The sequence below is a fragment of the Periplaneta americana genome, chromosome 1 (genome assembly GCF_040183065.1).
Source record: "Periplaneta americana isolate PAMFEO1 chromosome 1, P.americana_PAMFEO1_priV1, whole genome shotgun sequence".
Lineage (NCBI taxonomy): Eukaryota > Metazoa > Arthropoda > Insecta > Blattodea > Blattidae > Periplaneta > Periplaneta americana.
Genome location: NC_091117.1, coordinates 102,844,406 through 102,865,663, shown reverse-complemented (window position 1 = coordinate 102,865,663; position 21,258 = coordinate 102,844,406). Strand labels below are relative to the sequence as shown.

The 21,258-nt window shown below is 33.6% G+C and overlaps 1 protein-coding gene across 1 annotated transcript in view; it reads left to right on the top strand.

The window, feature by feature from the left end:
• The window catches only part of LOC138698967 (NACHT and WD repeat domain-containing protein 2), a 487,839-nt gene that overhangs the window by 43,827 nt on the left and 422,754 nt on the right, over window positions 1-21,258 (top strand). The window contains exon 3 of the mRNA XM_069825158.1: window positions 11,739-11,855. Coding sequence (XP_069681259.1) covers window positions 11,739-11,855 — 117 coding nt within the window. The remainder of the gene's footprint in view (window positions 1-11,738; window positions 11,856-21,258) is intronic.

Sequence of the window (21,258 nt, the reverse complement as noted above, 5' to 3'; positions counted from 1 at the left end):
CATTTTTATGAACTGTAATGCTTGCCCATATTCCCCCGAACATTAGCGCCCATATTATCCCGACATGTAGGGTTTACTTTGAACAGTTGGCACTACCGTAAACTATTCACAAAACAACGTCTGACGCAATAGAACGGCAGTTCAAGATGTATATTCTGTATGTATACTATTAGATTTAAACTATTTCCTACAGTACATGTTTAATCTACTGCATATAACATATCTAAAATAAGCATTGGAAGTCAATACTCACGATTTAGATGGCTGTTTTAACAACAATACGAGACAATATTGCACAGCGCGCTTCCCATAGCAACCATTACGATACTCTCACTTTATACTAACCGTTATTAGCGAAGAAAGATAATTCTTTGCAAGTGTTTTGACATAAAACTTAATATTGCCCATATTCCCCCGAATTCCCCTATTGTTATTTTGATACATTTAACATTTTCTTTTAGCGCTAATGTACCGTTATTTAGTATCTATTATGTTTATACTTTTTTTTTCTTTTACTGATATGTATTTCTGTTAACAGGTTTTTATATTGTAAGGTCAAAGTATAGATACCGGTAGTACCTATAAAAATCAGTAAATTTAGTTACATTATTTATATAAACTCGTTACAAAGCCAAAAATTATACAATTTTAATGGCAAACAAATCTTTCTACTTCAAAATATAACTTTCGTTTACTACCAGTATTACATACAGTAGGCCTATATGTTTGAAACTCTATGAATATAATTGTGTGCTTTTCCTGTACCGTATTTAACTTTTATTTTAACTTAATCTTCACTATTTCTAACCCATATTTATCCTTCTGATCGGGAGTTGTGCATGCAAATATGTTACCTAGAAAAGGTAAGTGATTTCTTTTACATATTTCGTTCTTTGATATATTTGTCTTTAGTTTTGATTAGTTAGAAATAATGTAAAGAACTTTATATATAATTTCATTTATGATGTTTACGTCAAAGTTTAGAGCTCATAGCCCATATTAAATTGATAGAAATAGTTCATGATAACCCACAATATAAACAATTTCAATATGCCAATACGAATATGGACGGTAACATCGTGCAGCAACTGTGTTAGAAAGAGAGAGAGAGAGACAGAGAGAGAGACTGAGATTTCCTCACAAACATGGCGACGCGCGAACCCAGTAGCACGATATTTTAACATACGGTGTTTCCTCCATTTTATTATAGAGCTCAATGGCTGAGTTACGTGAGGAAAAGCGGGGAGTTGCGCATTTAGGGTTGGCAACCGACCGGAATTTTTCCGAATTGTCAGGAAATCAGTCCTCTATGCAGAAAAAAAATTAAATTGTTTTCAGAAAGCTTAATGTCCAGAATTTTGTTCATTGCAATATTATATTCTGAAATTTCATATTGATATTTCATTATTAGAGATCCGACGTAGTTTGCAATGGCTACCAAAGACATTTTATAATTATACGATATACTTTTTTATGAATAGAATCAAAGAGTTTGTAAGTATTATAAGCTCTTTGGATAGAACACAGAAGCGAGTTCGTGGCGCTCATTGGTGACAGCATTTGAATAACTTGAGTGATTCTGAATGTGTATTATAGGGCCATTGACTATTTGCAAAAATGGTTTGATTACTATTCTTCACTTCTTAAGAAAATCACTTTTCTAAGCCTTAATGATACTTTCACATTCAGTGTCCTTACTGAAATTGTGAATATATTGCATCTTAATAGAGAACTGGACTTTGAAAATGGTGATGCATTGTACCAAGAGTGTTGCCTACTTAAAGAGACGATGCCGATACTGAAAGATCTACCAGCTTCTCGAGAACACAGGGACACTGTTTTGAAGACACGTAGTGTGCCAAACTTAAAGAAAATTGCTGAACACATACATGCTCTTTCAATTAGCAATGCTCATGTGGAACGAGTTTTTTTTTAAATGAAGAATCTCTGAACTGACAAGAGGAATCGGATGAGGCCAGAACTTGTAAAATCAGAACTTTTAGTAAAGACGAACTTTAATATGTCATTTAGAGAATTTTTTTATTATATTTGAACAAACAAAGAACTAATAAACAAAAACAAAGGAAGTAATAAGTATTCTTTCAAACAATGTTAATTTAATGAGTGTAGAGACATGTATACTTATCAACTCCTGTGCTTTTCAATGTGTACAGACTTACTGCATGTTCTTTACTATAGGCTACATTGCTACAATCAAAATAATAACAAGAAGGTAATTCTAACTGATTAATTGAGCGTCAAAATACAAGTGTATTTACATTGAAATTCATATACGTTTATGTGCTTTTTAATTTTTTTTAATGTGTCCTGAATTTCCACCCTATAGAGTTGGCAACCCTATGTGCATTTCATGCCAATAAGAAAATTCAACGCAATAATATGATTTGGAGTCGCTTTGTTCACAACATTTTAAATTAATAACAAGTTACAAAGTTATTAGGATAGAAATGAACTGTCACAATTCTCGTACTTTCAAATGTACAGCGACATCATTTTCTTTTTACTTCAATTTTTATTGTACCTGAGTTTTTTAATGTACTTCACTCCCACCCCTTCAACCGCCTTCTACACAGATCCAAGACCGCATATACAGTCATAGTAGCCACAGTACGTTCCAAAAATATGTTCGTATTTTCCAGTGACGAAAGAGCTTTCAATATTGAATCATTTTCGCACAGGTACTGTCGTCTATTTGCCTAAGTCGTATCCCGGTTTCCCCAACCAGCTTTTATATTCGCCAACTAGTGGCTGGGCTGTCTTAGCTCTTTTCTGAGAACATTAATTTCTGTTAGGAATTGGACGTCTACGTAACATTATACAACTGTTTAAAATAACTTAAATAAAAGGGCCTCGTTAAGTAATTAACTGTCACGTGATTTACTTCCTTTCTACGACCCTACGACATAACCACTTGGGCGGACAGTAGATAGTATGTCTGAGTAATTTTATCTTTTCGGGCAGAAGTGAGGATTGAATTTACAGTATGTAAGGTACTCTTTTATAGAGTAGGTACAGAATTATTTCAACATGAGTTACTAGTACGAAGAACTGGTAATTGGAATTAAGTACAATATGCTATAGTGCGATAATATGCACATTAGAACTGAAGCCTGTATCGAAATGTGTTTAAATATCCATATTATGATTATTTTTCAATTTAACTTCATTCTCTATATTGTACGCTAATGTGCTGTAGACAGTATAATATACACTGCATAATGAATACGTCCACATGGACAGCTCAGTTCGTGAGTAAAATCACGCATTGTTAATACTGTACTGTATTTTGATTAAACAAAAACCTAACGAAAATGATTAAACTCAAAAGCGCAATATTTCCTAGTTTACATAAATGGATGAACTACTTTTCTTCCCTCCTATACCTAGTAAAGTGATTTGTTTGTATATTACGTCAGTATCATCGAACTCCAGTCGTAGAAGGGGATAGCAAACGGCGTTGATCCAGAGGTATAGGCAAGTTAATATTAAATATGTTAGTAAAAATAAAATGATGTCCCTGTATATGATTTAATTGTTTTCTGCAGGACTTAGCAGCTTTCATACATAGCTTATTTCGTTTTCCAGCTATCTCGTTGTCCATTTTATTTTTGATGTAACAATTTATTGGCAGATTGAAAATTTTATCAATGAAGATATTGGCACAGTCGCTGCAAACTGAAATGTTAATAGACAGTACTACCATTTTAAATAGCTCTTTTTGAACCAGTTCTAGTTTTACAAAGGACATTATTAATTAAAAAACATCAGAACACAATTTTGTCTTAGGAGATAACTATTCTTAGAGAAAACCATTTTGAATCTTTACATTATTATTATTATTATTATTATTATTATTATTATTATTATTATTATTATTATTATTATTATTATTATTATTTTGTGATGTGTGTTGTTAGGTCATCATTTGGACTATTTCTTCGAAACATTTCGTGATTCACTCAGCTATATAACCAACCTGCAACATAGGGTTTTGCATTTCCTTGCATTATGTTTTCTTTATTTTTATTCTGTACATTTTTGCCATCATTAACGGTCTCGTCAAAATACGAGTAGGACTGGAAAAATTAAATTTTGCGCCTCGATATCTCCTTTCTTGAGTAAGAAAAAGCAAATGTCAACTTCACAGTTGCTTCTTTCAGGAGGAATGTAGGAAATGATTTGTCATAATTTGCCTAATAATTGTAGCTCTAAACTTGGAGCAACCTGAAGTCACGTTGTTTCGATCTATAGATCGAACAATAGAAAAGAGATTTTCTATTAGTCTTGTATTAATCTTCTATTAATTTCTCTAATGGTACTGAGAGATTCATTATCTATTTTACACAATCACTTGTATAACACTATGTACTATTTTTTTACTTCATTTCATTACTCTTCATCGTACTTTCATCTCATGTTTCTCCGAAATCAAATTGTACTTTATTTTTAAATTTATTATTGTTCTGTATTCTCTCCGCAAATCATATTGTATTTTATTTTTAATTTCACCTCTGTTTTGTATTCTGGATCCTAGTGGTCAGCCGTAGATGTCGGCCAGATGTCCCAAATTGTGGAATCAGTAGTTAAAAATTTAAATCCATACTTATAATGTAATTCTTTCCATAGATATTTTAAAGCGGGGTTCATATTTTTACCTATAAAATAAAGCTTATCTAGGTATTTCGACTTAATTAATTTGTCAAATAGTTTGAAATTGTAATGTTGTACTTCGTTACAGACAATAATTTATCTCCATTCAAAGGTGCATCTATTTGGTTCGAAAAAATAATGGCTTTCAGTCTTTTATACCGATAAACTATGAAGAAATTATATTTTATATAAGGAAAGTGAAGTATATTTCTGGAGTTTAGTAACTGATTCAGTTATCACAAAGAATAATGCATTTTTATTAATGCATTATTTAATTACATGATAGAGGAGTATCGCCCGTCATTTCTGTCTGACATCAGAGAATGTATTTTCCTGTTTGTGCTTATGTATTCAACCTCTCTTTTTATTATATTTATTTTTTATTAATATTATTTTTAAGTTAATATTGATTGTGTATATGTATTCAATTTCTCTTTTTTATTTATTATTATTATTACTATTATTATTATTATTATTATTATTATTATTATTATTATTATTATTTATTTTTTTAAGTTAATATTTGTATACCGGTATGTATTTTTCTGTATGTGATATTTGATTCTGGTTGAGAGGAAGAGAAGGCCTGATGGCCTTAACTCTGCCAGGGAAAATATTATTATTATTATTATTATTATTATTATTATTATTATTATTATTATTAACATCCAGCCTGCTTGATGCAAGATCTAATATGTTTCTGGGACATTTGCGGTTCCTTCATTGTGCTTTGAATTTGAGCCATATTTTCGGAAGGAATTGTTAAATTCAGTGAAGGAATGGCTATTCTCTTCAGTATGTTACTAAAGCGAACTATTGAACATAACAGGACTACGGTTGACTTGAAACTTCGACATACTTTTAATTACATCTTATTTTCACTTACCTCTGACTTCTAAAATTTGTTATGATTATTGAAGTCCGATAATCTAAAGTGATTTCAATATATTTTGTAATTTTTGTACAGATACTAAGTTATGTCCCTCTAATTTTAAATTTTTGTCTAGGAGTCTCTCGCCTATTTCTATATTTTGTAAATCCAAAGAAAGATCTAGCATTTTTGCGAAACGTAGTTTTTACAGAAGATCACAGAAAAAACAATTCCATATTTCTCTGACATTGTGTGCAAAAAGAATGAGAATATCCTTACGACTGACACCATGTACTGTATTTGTTGAAGAACAAAATTCTTGTCACAGGCAGCGCAATGCCTCACGTCGCGTCATCGTCGCTGCCTACAATCCCTGCCGCTAGATAGCACTCGTGAGTCATTCGCCACTCTTATCGTAAACTTTTCAATATTATTATTAGAAATTATTTGTTATTAGTGATCCGTATATCTCTCTGTCATCTGGGAATTTCCAGGGGATCCGTTCTACAACTTTATTTATTTATTTATTTAAATTTAGTATATATACAGAATAAAGAATATAATTACAAACAAACAAGAGAAACAGAAATAAAATAGTACAAACAATATAAAACAGGAGATACAGTAGTATTAACAAAATTTCAGACCGAATGAGCAGCGCTCGTGTTCGGTCGCAGTTCAGATATAATATTAATAAGCCTATAAGAGAATATAAAATAAAATAAAATAGGAAATATAATTAAAATTACAGTTACAGAAATTATATAATACAATATTAATATAAGAGAAATATAGAAAAAAATAATAATAAAAATAAATAAGTAAAATAAAATAGGAACTAAAATTGCAGCGGCAATGGAATTATATAATATAATATTAACTCTAGAGAAGAATAATATCGCACGTGAAAAGTAGGACTATATATATATTTCAAAATTATAAAATACAATTATATTATAGGTTTATTAATTCATACACATATACTGTAAATGTATTTAATCAAATTGAAGATATTAACACGTTTCTAATTTTCTTGTTATATGTTAGTGGGTTACATGTTAGAAGTTCTGGATGTAATTTAGTTAAAGCATTGTACAACCCAGGGCCAAAATTAATGCTATGCTTTAGACCAGCAGATGTGAGACATTTAGGTTCTACTAATGTTAAATTAATATTTCGTCTTGTATCATAATTATGTGTCTGTAATACAAACTTATTACGATTTTTATGATAAAATTTTAACAGCGTATACTTATAAATTTGTTCAATATTAAATACATTAAATTCAGAATAAATTAATTTAGTTGGATAGTCGAAACGTTTCTTCAAACAAATTTTAATTATTCGTTTTTGTAGTAAATTTAACGGACTAAGGTTAATTTTTGTACTTCCACCCCAAACAATTATACCATATTGAATGATAGACTGAATAATGGCCAAATAAACATTTCGTAGAACTCTAATGGGTAAGTAGCATCGAAGATTAACGAATTTATAAATTGTTTTACGAAGCCTCTTACAAAGATAAGTAATGTGATGAGGCCATTTTAAATTCTGATCAATAATGATACCCAGATATTTGACATACGTGGCTTCTTTCAATGGTGGACATTTACAACTTTTGGGATCTAAACCATTTTCACTGTGTATTATTAGTCTATATTCATCGCTAAATTTTAAATTTTGAACACTGGCAGCTGTTAACGAAAAAGGAACTAAAGTTGATTTAGATATATTTAAAGAAAGGAAGTTGGTATTAAGCCATTTTTAACAATATTAGCACCTATATTAGCATTTCTATATGCTTCTTGCCAAGAAAAACCACTGAAAATAACTACTGTATCATCCGCATATGAATATATAGATCCATTAAGTTTTTCTAAATTTATATTTAGCAGATCATTAACGTATATTAGAAATAAAATGGGTCCCAAAATTGTTCCTTGCGGTACACCTATATCAATATATTTGTATTCACTAATATGATCTTCAATTTTGGTCATTTGCCTTCTGTTACTAAAATATGATTGGAATAATTTTAAAACTATACCTCTAACTCCAATAGTATGTAGTTTGTCCAAAAGTAAATTAAGATTGATAGTGTCAAAAGCTTTCCGTAAATCCAAGAAAATACCCAAACATTTCTTTCCGATATCTAGTTCATTCATAATTTTTCCAGTAACATTAATAAGAGCATCATCAGTAGAATTATTATTGCGGAAACCAAACTGATTTTTAGAGAAAATTTTATGTTTTTCTAAATAATTTATTAATCTATTCTTTAAACATTTTTCAAGCAATTTGGAAAATGTTGGAAGTAAAGATATAGGTCTATAGTCATTTGATTTTTTTTTTCTCCAGATTTGTATATTGGAATTACTATGGCACATTTCAAAACATCTGGGAATATAACTTGCACAAAACATAAGTTAAAAATATGAACCATGGGTTTTGATATATATTTGATAATAATTTTGAAAGTATTATTCTTAATTCCGTCTATACCAGGAGCAACATTATTTTTTAATTTCTTAACCAAAATAATAATTTCATCTTCAGTTACAGGAAAAAGAAACATGGAGGAAGCTAAATGTCCATCTTGTGTCTCATTTTGTAGAGAAGAGTTAAAATTTGACGTATTAATGTTAGAAGTAACTTTGTGTCCTATCTCTGAAAAATAATTATTAAATTCGTTTGCAATCTCTTTTCTGCAATTTAATATTTCACCCTTATCTTTTTTTTAACTCCTTGATTGGCTGTTTATTTTGTACATTTACATCTGTAGCTTCATTTATAACTTGCCAGAATTTTTTAGGTTCATTTTTGTACCTATCAAATTTGGATTCATAATATTTAATTTTCATTTTTCGAATGATAAGAGTTAACATATTTCTATATGCTCTGTAGTAATTTTTTAGTTGTACGTTACTTGGATTCTTTTTAACTTTTAAAGCAAGTTTGTCTCTTGTACGAATAGAATTAATAATGCCGGCCGTGATCCAGGGTTTTATTTTCTTGGATTTATTAGAAATTTTCTGATTACTGTTTATAATAGTATTTTTATCTATATACTTTATGATTAAATTGTAGAAAATTTGAAAACAGGCATTGGCATCATTAGTTTAATAGACCGATTCCCAGGTTTCTTTTAGAAAATCTGTAATCAAATCAGGATAATTAATTTGTTGCATATTTTGTGATGAGAGAGTAACAGACGGCCTAGAATTGTATTAATTGTTAGACATTTTTAATAAACTAAAAACAATATAATGATCGGTAATAGCACTAGATAGAACGCCAGGTATGAAGCTCCAATTATTTTGAGTTTTTAGAAATATATGGTCGATGCATGTGCCAGAAATTATTGAAGACCTAGTGATGGCATTTAAATATTTTACAAAACCATATTCATGGAGAACATTCATATATTTACTGTCAATTAAATCTATACTATTTTCTAATATGTCTATGTTTATGTCTCCAACAATAATATGGTTGTGACAACCTTCTAAATTGGATAAATACTGTTCTAAATTGTCTATGAAATCATTTTTATTGTTTTTAGGGGATCTATAAATGGCGGTGAAAAAAAATTCACTCTTATCAAGCTTACTCTTAAAATGAACTGAATTACAGTGCTCAATTTCAGCTTCTATTACACTAATATCAATGCTATTTTTAAAGTATATTACTATTCCATCGCATTTATTGTATTTATTAACTTTTACCAATTTATTTTATCCATTAATATCATAGTCAAAATCGTGATATAACCAAGTTTCCGTTAAAATGATAATGTCATATAGGGTAAACATTGGTAATTTCGTGATAATTTCATGAAAATTAATTTAAAATCCAAATATGTAAATATATCTTTATTCCGATTTTTTCATCTAAAAGACGATAATTTGCTGTACAAATCTGGAGACATAAAAGATTGGACACGTTCTTGAACAAGTGCCAAAAACCACTTTTACAACTTAAGCTAAAAGGTTGGTTATTTCGTGATAACCTTGGTAATTTCGTGATATTACATTGATAATTTCGTGAGAGGTAGAAGAATTGTGGAAAGATTCATTAAAGTCAAATGAAAGTCCCATTTATTGTTACAAGACTTCAAACAGTAATTCCGTCTAACATTCACAGCAAGAAAACATAGAAATACATATCAACACATAATAAGAATGAAATGAAAGTAAAAATTGGAATTGAAAAGGGATCTTCTTTGCCCCGAAAGGGTGAACACTTTTATTACGGAATTTACTGTAGCCTATATTACTAGGGTAACTCCAAAAGTAAAGCATAACATTTGTTTAAAATTTATATTTTTATCCTAAAGCTTTGCTATTTTCACAGAATGTAAATACATCCTTTAGGAACAAAATGTGACTTTTCCACATAATCCCCGTCCCTTTCAACTGCCTTACGTAACGTAGGAACAAGGGCCTGTAGATCAGCACGGTAAAAGCCTGGACCAAACACGTCTGAGCCAGTCTTTAGCAGGGTGCACAAGGGAATCATCTTCTAACCTCGTTCCGCGAAGGGATCCCTCAGTTTACCAAAGAGATGGTAATCGCACGGTGCCAGTTCAGGACTGTAAGGCGGATGTTTCAGTGTTATCTATCCGAATTTTCTGATCTGATCTGTGGTCTTGTGACTGACATATGGCTGTGTGTTGTCGTGCAATAGCAGAACATCCTGCTTCTCCCGATGTCGTCGAACACGTCTCAGTCGAGCTTGAAGTTTCTTGAGAGTTGCCACATACGCGTCAGAATTAATGGTGGTTCCGTGTAGCATGATGTCCACAAGCAAGAGTCTTTCTGAATCGAAAAACACAGTAGCCATAACTTTTACTGCCGAAGGTGCACTTTTGAATTTCTCTTTCTTTGGTGAATTTGCATGATGCCACACCATTGTCTTCCTCTGTTTCCGGTCCAAAATGGTGAAGCTATGTTTCATCTTCTGTCACAATTCTTGCAAGTAAGTCATCTAGTACTTATCATTGGCACTTAGGATGATAACAAATCAAACAGAAGCTACACTGAACCCATTGCGTCCCCCTTTTCTTTTTTGTTATCACATCTTATCTTCAGGTTTCTAAAATTCGTATTGTAATACAATTTTTAAATACTATAAAATGTAACGCTTAATGCTCAACAAAATTTCGCCTCAAAGAGCTAAGATTTCTATCAGTAAAGCTAAGCCTATATGGCGACTACAGATGTATCTAAAATTTCAAAAACATTTCCTAAAATTTCATTAAGATATAATAAATCATTGTACCAAATATCACATGCTTATTTTTAGTAATAAGTCTGTAATGTAATTACAAAATCCACAAAATTTGTACGCCTGAGAAGTCGACGCTAACTTGCTCTCTCCAAACATAAAAGCTCACTGAAGCAGCTACAATAGTCATACAAAGCGTAGCTGTATGTTTCTGGAAACTGGACAACATGTGCAATCCCTTGGCGAAAATTTGAATCTCGTAACACCATTGGTTAGTTCACGAAAGAGCAAAGAAAAAGTATAACGAAATAACCACTGCCACGAAATTACCAATGTTTACCCTACCTTATTCCATTGATTATATAAAAAAGGTTGTCATGTCATGTCCAGTATGTACAGAATTGAAACCTCTATTCTATAAATCCAACAATCCTTTAATTAAAGCAATGTCACCATTTTAAAGATTCAGCATTGAGCTAAAGGCGTCTCTGCTTTCAACATCTCAAAATAAATACAGCATATGAAACCATCACTGATGAGTACTCAAGATTAATTTCATTTCGCTTATTCTTGTACTGATTTATTACAAAAACTGTGATAAAATACCTTTCAAGTCTGTTTTCAGTTTCTGGTACACTGTCATTTATACACACTGATAGAGGTTTTTCAGGGTTCAGTCTCATGAGTGAATTAATATTGTTGAGGAATGAATTAGTATTATTCAGGGTAGAGCCCACATTAGTGAATTAATGTTATTCAGGGTAGAACCCACATTAGTGAATTAATGTTATTCAGGGTAGAGTCCACGTGAATTAATTAATGTTATTTAGGATTGGCACCCATGAAGGTCATTGTATATTATGAGTCATAACACAGCAGTTCCAATGCACTTAGGCCAAAAGTGTGCTATGGCCCTCTATATGAAAATAAGATAAAGTGTAATATAACATATTTATCTGTTTCCCAGGTAGTCGACATGAGGTGGGGTGTGAGAGACGAGGCTACGGACGATCACATGACCACGGAACTATGCATGAGGGAGATAGCAAATTGCCAACGACTGTCTATGGGACCAAATTTTGTGGTAAGTTTCTCCTGATTTGCAACTACATGTATATGCTATTTTGGTGAAAATAATAAGAATTAGCATTAATTTCCCCTTAAATAATAGGATTCTTGTCGTCATTAATGTATGGTTGAGGTTAAGGAATTACGTCTATACGTTTTGGGTCAGTTTCCACAGATTAACAATTTTCTTTGCCTTAGGTTAATTAGTAGCGTCGGGTTTCCTCAGAGTGGTAGAGTGTGATGATGCTTGATGATAAATGTTGGCGAATAGTGTTGGAATTGATCAAAATATAGATGGGATAAAATATCTTATTTCCATACTAATTTTTATATGTCTTTTTAAAGTATGAATATAATATATTATCAATTATAAATTGTATAGACCTCTATTCGGTTTTAAAGTTTGTTATGAAGTTGTGTATCATTATTATTATTATTATTATTATTATTATTATTATTATTATTATTATTATTATTATTGTTGTTATTGTTGTTGTTAACGTGCACTCTAATTGTTGTAGCACTCGAATGGCATTTTGAATTTCTAGTTTTACAATAACTTCTATCCTATCTTATGACTTAGTAGGTACCGGTAATATATAATTCACAAATCAATTACAAAATAACATTATAAAAACAAAAAAAAAAGTGTATTATTTCTGACATAGTTCTAAATAAGACGAAGTCTTACATGCTTTAATATAGCCTGTTATTTTTATATTAAAGGATGACTATTTTAATGGTGAAATCCAGGTGACATTTACAAAAGACATTCAGAATAAACTCACTACAGCAAAATCACTCCAGATTAGAAAATGTTTTGACCGCCGCACATAAAATAAAAATAATTTTTCGGAAATGCAATTTCAGAAAGAATATCACTATTCAGGCAGATGCGATATTAATAATATTAAAATATATATTCGGAGCCATGTATTGTGGGTCCCTATCACCACGACATGGCTCGTCCTTAGGTTGCGGATAGAGGAGACAGCTTCCAGATATGGAGGGTAGCTGCGAATATATTGAATAAGCAGTCGTGGACAGCCGGTAAGGGATGATTCTCTAGCTTGGGGGTTGGACTAATGACTAACAACGCATCACCGTAAAAAGCAGCTTGTTACAAAACCTCACAATAAGCCTCGGAATGGGACTGATTCTCTGGCACGACCACAGCAAAGGAATAAGGTTATGAGATTTGGAACTTGGAACGTAACTAGTCTTTATAGAACAAATGAGGTAACATTAGTAACAAAAGAACTAGCCAGATACAGAATAGACTTCTTGGGAGTACACGAGTTGGGTTAGATGGAAATGCATATCATAAATAGAAGATTACTTGTATTATGGGGAAGGAAAGAATAATCACCAATTAGGAGTAGGATTCTTTGTTCATAAAGGAATAAAATCGCAGTAAAAAAGGTCGAATTTATCAGTGACAAGTTATCGTATTTAGTACTTAATGGTAGATGGTGCGATATCATAGTTAATATTGGTCACGCCCCTACAGAAGAGAAAGACGACGATATAAAGGATAGCTTCTATGAGGAATTGGAACACACGTTTGATCAGTTATCTAGATATCACATGAAAATTTTATTGGGAGATTTCAATGCTAAAGTAGGACGGGAGGATATTTTTAAATCGATTATTGGAAAAGAGAGCCTTGGAATTCTCCAGATGGATTGACACACAACCAAATAGATCACATCGTGATAGACAAACGAAGATATACTAGTATAGCAGACATTCGAACTTTCAGGGGGGAGGGGCAGACTGTAAATTTGACCATTATTTAGTAATTGGAGAAATAAGAGAAAGACTATCAATAGCCAAGCGAGTAGAGCAACAAGTTAATATTAGTAGATTCAATGTCCTGAAATTAAAGGACGAGGAAACTAAGCAACATTATCAGTTCGAAATTTTAAATAGGTTTGCCACTTTAGGAAGCTCCGACGAAGTTGAGAAAGAGTTAAATGTTAATAGCGTGTGGGAAAATATCAGAGATAGTATGAGAATTGCAGCTGAGCAGAAACAGTGGTTTGATGTAGATTGTTGCACGGTAGTAGAAAGGAGGAAACAGGAAAAATTGAAATTCGTACAGGATCCAGTTGAGGAGAAAAGAGATAATTATTTCAATGAAAGACGGGAAGCAAATCGTACACTTAGGAATAAAAAGAGAGATTACGTGAAGAAAAACTGAATGAGGCAGAAAAAAATAGTAAGAATAAAAACATTCGAGATTTATATAAGGGTACAAAGGAATTTAAGAACGGATATCAGGCAAGGGTAAACGTGATCAAGGATGAGAATGGTGAATGCTTGCGTACTCTCATTCAATCCTGAACAGATGGAAGAACTATTTTGGGCAACTACTAGATGTACATAAGCCAAACAGAAATGATCGAGACGAAATTCAAATGCAAAATGCTGAGTCATGTATACCCGAACCGACACTTTCTGAAGTCGAAATTGCGATAGAAGATCTGAAAATGTACAAGTATCCAGGTATTGATCAAATTCCAGCCGAATTAATACAAGAGGGTGGAAGCGCATTATATAGCGAAATTTATAAGCTTGTACTTGATATTTGGCAAAAAGAAATTGTACCAGAACAATGGAAGGAGTCCATAATTGTACGTATTTTTAAGAAGGCGCACAAGACTAACTGTAGTAACTTTCAAGGAATATCACTTTTCCTCACGTCATACAAAATTTTGTCCAATATACCTTTCAGAAGATTAACTCCATATGTAGATGAAATTATTGGGGATAATCAGTGTGGTTGTAGGCGTAATAGATCGACTATTGACCAGATATTTTGTATTCGACAGATAATGGAGAAAAATGGGAGTATATGGGTAGGCTACAGAACATCAGTTATTTATAGATTTCAAGAAGGCATATGACTCGGTTAAGAGAGAATATTCTTTTGAGAAGATTAACTCCGTACGTAGATGAAATTATTGGGGATCATCAGTGTGGTTTTCGGCGTAATAGATCGACTATTGATCAGATTTTTTTGTATTCGACAGATAATGGAGAAAAAATGGGAGTATAAGGGTACAGTACATCAGTTATTCATAGATTTCAAAAAGGCTTATGACTCGGTTAAGAGGGAAGTATTATATGATATTCTTATTGAATTTGGTATTCCCAAGAAACTAGTTCGATTAATTAAAATGTGTTTCAGTGAAACATACAGCAAAGTCCGTATAGGTCAGTTTCTATCTGATGCTTTTCCAATTCACTGCGGGCTAAAGCAGGGAGATGCACTATCACCTTTACTTTTTAACTTCGCTCTAGAATATGCCATTAGGAAAGTTCAGGATAACAGGCAGGGTTTGGAATTGAACGGGTTACATCAGCTTCTTGTCTATGCGGATGACGTGAATATGTTAGGAGAAAATACACAAACGATTAGGGGAAAACACGGAAATTTTACTTGAAGCAAGTAGAGCGATCGGTTTGGAAATAAATCCCGAAAAGACAAAGTATATGATTATGTCTCGTGACCAGAATATTGTACGAAATGGAAATATAAAAATTGGAGATTTATCCTTCGAAGAGGTGGAAAAATTAAAATATCTTGGAGCAACAGTAACAAATATAAATGACACTCGGGAGGAAATTAAACGCAGAATAAATATGGGAAATGCGTGTTATTATTCGGTTGAGAAGCTCTTATCATCCAGTCTGCTGTCCAAAAATCTGAAAGTTAGAATTTATAAAACAGTTATATTACCGGTTCTTCTGTATGGTTGTGAAACTTGGACTGTCACTCTGAGAGAGGAACATAGGTTCAGGGTGTTTGAGAATAAGGTGCTAAGGAAAATATTTGGGGCTAAGCGGGATGAAGTTACAGGAGAATGGAGAAAGTTACACAACACAGAACTGCACGCATTGTATTCTTCACCTGACATAATTAGGAACATTAAATCCAGACGTTTGAGATGGGCAGGGCATGTAGCACGTATGGGCGAATGCAGAAATGCATATAGAGTGTTAGTTGGGAGACCGGAGGGAAAAAGACCTTTAGGGAGGCCGAGACGTAGATGGGAGGATAATATTAAAATGGATTTGAGGGAGGTGGGATATGATGATAGAGACTGGATTAATCTTGCACAGGATAGGGACCGCTGGCGGGCTTATGTGAGGGCGGCAATGAACCTTCGGGTTCCTTAAAAGCCATTTGTAAGTAAGTAAGTAAGTAAGTAAGAGAGAAGTTTTATATAACTTTCTTCTTGAATTTGGTATTCCCAAGAAACTAGTTCGATTAATTAAAATGTGTCTCAGTAAAACTTCAGCAGAGTCCGTATAGGCCTGCTTCTGACTGATGCTTTTCTAATTCACTGCGGGCTAAAGCAAGGAGATGCATTAACACCTTTACTTTTTAACTTCGCTCTAGAATATGCCATTAGGAAAGTTGAGGATAACAGATAGGGTTTGGAATTGAACGGGTTACATCAGCTTCTTGTCTATGCGGATAACGTGAATATGTTAGGAGAAAATACACAAACGATTAGGGAAATTTTATTTGAAGCAAGTAAAGCGGTAGGTTTGGAAGTAAACCCCGAAAAGACGAAGTATAGGCCTATGATCACGTTTCGTGACCAGAAGATTGTACAAAATGGAAATATAAAAATTGGAGATTTATCTTTCGAAGAGGTGGAAAAATGCAAATATCTTGGAGCAACAGTAACAAATACAAATGACACTCGGGAGGAAATTAAACACAGAATAAATATGGGAAATGCGTGTTATTATTCGGTTGAGAAGCTTTTGTCATCTAGTCTGCTATCAAAATATCTCAAAGTTAGAATTTATAAAACAATTATATTACCGGTTGTTCTGTATGGTTGTGAAACTTGGACTCACTTTGAGAGAGGAACAGAGATTAAGGGGTTTGAGAATAAGGTTCTTAGGAAAATATTTGGGGCTAAAAGGGATGAAGTTACAAGAGAATGGAGAAAGTTACACAATGCAGAACTGCATGCATTGTATTCTTCACCTGATATAATTAGGAACATAAAATCGAGACTTTTTAGATGGGTAGGGCATGTAGCACGTATGGGCGAATCCAGAAATGCAAATAGTATGTTAGTTGGGAGGCCGGAAGGAAAAAGACCTTTAGGGAGGCCGAGACGTAGATGGGAGAATAATATTAAAATGGAATTGAGGGAGGTGGGATATGGTGATAGAGACTGGATTAATCTTGCACAGGATAGGGACCGATGGCGAGCTTATGTGAGGACGGCAATGAATCTACGGTTCCTTAAAGGCATTTGTAAGTAAGGATATTCGAAGAGGAGATTTTTCTTCCCCCATTTGGGGATGAATACAGGAATGCAGAAATTGGGGAGAAAATTCGAAAGGGGGGAAATTCCCCGGGTTCCCATCTTGAATTCGAACACTTTTCGCGAATTACTGCTGTTTCTCTTACCAACATTCTACAAATTTCTCTATTAAACATCATGCGTTGCTATGTAGTTCGTCTCCCGTGGTGCACCGAGTCCAACAAAAAACGAGCTACAGCTTCGATGCATCACTCCTACATGGGGATACTTGCATAAATGGTGCAGAGTTAAAAGCTCTTCTTCTTCTTCTTCTTCTTCTTCTTCTTCTTCTTCTATGGCGTCACAGTTGTGGATCGAACCTTAGCCTCCTTAGTCATCTGCCTCCATATAATCCTATTCTTAGCGGCTGATATCCACCGTCTGGTTTTAAGGAACGTGTTAGCGTCCTTTACCCCTGCATCAATCCAGCGATCCCTGAGTCTTCCAATAGGCCTTACCTTCGATTTTACTGAATAGTGTTTTCTTGGGTATTCGGTTGTCTCCCATCCTAATTATGTGCCCTGCCCATTGTAGACTTTGTAGTCGGATGGTAAAATCCTGATCTTTATATAGATTATATAATTCATTATTATATCGTATTCTACAAATCCCATTGTCTTGGTCTGGGCCCTAAATTCTACTCAAGATTTTTCTTTCGAAGGTGTTGGTTATATTGACGGCTCGTTTATTTACAGTCCAGGTTTCACTGCCATATGTTACTACCGGCTTATTCATAACTTTATATAATATGATTTTAGATTGTCGATGGGTATTCCTTGTCTTAAATATAGATGTACTGAAATATATGTTTTGTTGGCAGCATGTATCCTTTTCTTTATTTCATCTATTTCTTTATTATCTTCAGTTAACCAGGATCCTAAATATTTAAATTAATTGGTTATTTCCAAATTTTGGGATCCAATTTCAAACTGTTCAGGTTTTCTAAATTTCCTTCGGGTAGTAGTAATAACTTTTGTTTTATTTGTATTTACTTGCAATCCTCTCTCTTCTGCTTCATTTTTTAATTCCTGGAATGTTTTTTTTTAGCTCTCATATGGGATCGTGCCATTATGTTGATATCGTCTGCATATCCTACAATCTGGACCATTTTGTGTTCCAACATTGTATTTCTATCAATGGATAATTTCCTAATCACGTATTCCAACATTAGGTTAAACAGTGTTGGTGCCAGTCCATCTCACTGTTTTAACCCTTGTGTGACATTGAAAGATTCTGTCATAACTGTTTGTAGTTTAACTTTAGCTGTTGTCTCTATCATGATTAATCTTGTTGGTTGTACTAACTTTAAAGGTTATTTTAAAATGTAACATAATATCGAACATTTCATTTCTGTTAATACAGTCGCATGCTTGTTTAAAGTCTACAAAAGTCTGTGTTAGGTCCAGGCTGTTTTTCCACATCTTCTCCATCAATATTTTGACTGTAAATATTTGGTCTGTGGTAGATCGTCCACTTTTAAAGCCACCCGAGTTTAAAGCTCACACCATTGCAAATATATACAGAGTGTCTCAGGAGGAATGTAAAATACTTCATGGTAATGTAGTTTGGGTTAATCTACATCCTCATATATCTATGTCCGAAATGTAATGGTTGGGGATTTGTTGATGGACGAACTTTTAAATGGAAAGTGTCATTATAGACGTATTTCTACGTTTTAGAACATTGTGATATGATACATTATTGAAAATGCTGCATCTTGTGTTATTCCAATAAGTTTATTTCATAATTCAGTGCAAACTCAGTAAGAAAATAAAGTACAAATTACTAAAATTGTCCTTCTTATGGATTTCATGCACTGTAAATTCTTTTCAAGTATCGGTACCTGTATCAGTTCTCTTTCCGACCTCAATGTAACACTTGGTAGCTTGCCAGTTTCAGATAACATCCGGTAAATACATGAAAACACACAGATAGATGGAACCCGTCGATTGGGGAAACTTCGTCTATAGCTATTCCTCAACAGCAGCCAATGCATTGCCATCACAAAATCTATAAACAAAAAGCATGTCTGCATGTTCAGTACGCGAATACATGAATTAAATGTCAAGTGAACGTGTATTCAGTTATGTGTCTTGCGCTGGTGTTGCGTTGTTCAGATAGTGCCGTGTGCAAAAATCTGGAGTAACAAGTCAAGTATAGTACACGGAACCGCAAGATGTTCCAGTATTTCTCCCCAACCGTTACATTTCGGGCATAGGTATATCAGGTTAAATCGACGTAATTTAACCCAAACTACATTATCCTGAAATATTTTACATTTCTCCTGAGACACCCTGAAATTAACGTTTTTTTCCTATTATCTTAAAAGAAGTAATGCTAAAAAATTCTGCATCCTCCACCGAGTTTTAACTTATGAATCATAATCTATCGAGAAGCAAGCTAACTTCTCAAGCATCGGCGATGACTCTTTAACGAAAATCTAAAATCCAAACTTTATATTTTCGCATTGTTTAATTTCAATGTGTACACTAATGCCCTGCAATGTTCGAATATCAGAGAGACAACCAAGACATTACAAAGTTCGTCTTGTTTCTTATGAAAAACTAATCGCAAGATCTGTGCTAAAGTCCCCAAGCTGTTAAAAAAAAGTGGGATTGGAGGACAGCGAATTTTATTGTAACAAGGTGAAACAAACTCGACAGACCTCCTCCTGCAGAGCGAACATCGGCGAATATCGAACTTCGCCATACTCGACAGACCTGAACCGAACATAGCGCCTGAAATGCACGACGATAGTGTACTCCTCACAGACACCAGGGGCAGATGCCGTCGTCTAGCTGAACCAGAATTTACACAGATAGTCTATGTGGCGGCTAGCTCCTAAGAGGCTACACAGTTACAGCCCGTTAGATAATTTTTCATGGGTGGGTTATGTGATAATGTGATAAGTGGTAACCATGTATTTGTATATCTGGACTGGAAATGCTTCCTTTGACGCGTGACAATTCACCATCTTCTGAAAACGCCTGAAAAAATGTAACCTATATTGCTCCGTGCTCAGCCCTCGATTATACATTATAAAAAAAAACTGTACATTTAATACGCATCGAAAATTGCATGAAAGCAGGGCTCGAGGGATCGTATTCAATACGGAAAACATATTCAAATCCATGAAAGAGTAATGGAACGGAGAAAAATTCTCTCCGGCTCCGGGTTTTGTCATATGTACTTCGGTACATTAAAATAATATATATTCAAATCGATTTTAATACTCCATGGAAACGCAGTAAATATTAATCCGTGGAGCTTCAGTTCATTAAGGATCCAGACTGACCAGCCGACTGCTGGCCTCACCTCCACATTTCGAAACAGAGGTGAATGATCATCCAATCAGAATGGAGGTATCGTGTGGTTAGCACGATTATCTCCCAGCCGTTATTGCTGGCTTTCATAACCGGATTTCGCAACCTATCGCTAGCTTCCCAAGTGCATTATGATACTGGGTGGGCCCGGTCCCATACACTGGCCTAAATTTCATGAGGAAATTTCTTTCCTCTGTGAGGTTTCGAACCAGCAGGCATTCTGTAACGCGATTCGTAAGCAGGATGCCTTAGACTACGCCGCCACGGCGCGGAACAGAACTGTATTAATTGCGCATGAGCTAAGTTCTTTCCCATCTTACACACAGTGTGTGATCTGTGTACAAGAATGGATATCTTATTCATGTTTAGGTGCAAGTACATCTTACTCGTTTATTCAACTAAGGGTCACATTACACTTGAATTTTCATTACAATTCAACCTAAGCAATTGCCTATATCATTGTATAGGCTAATAATTGAAAACATTAAAAACACAGGGCGAGAGAAGGAAATATTTTTGTGAACTGAACATTCGATATGTTCACCGTGAGAGACAGAAATCAAAATAATAGTGAAGGTGGATTTTAATGTTAGTGCAAACTTTTCATATACAACGAAAAGCGTGGAAATGAAAGTTTTATATATGAAGGCTATTTGTTAATGTCTACTTTGTTACTTTGTAACATAAGAATGTCTTTCATTTGTTTTATTTTTGCATTATTTCTTAAGGCTGTATTGATTTGATGACTTTTAAAAAGAAT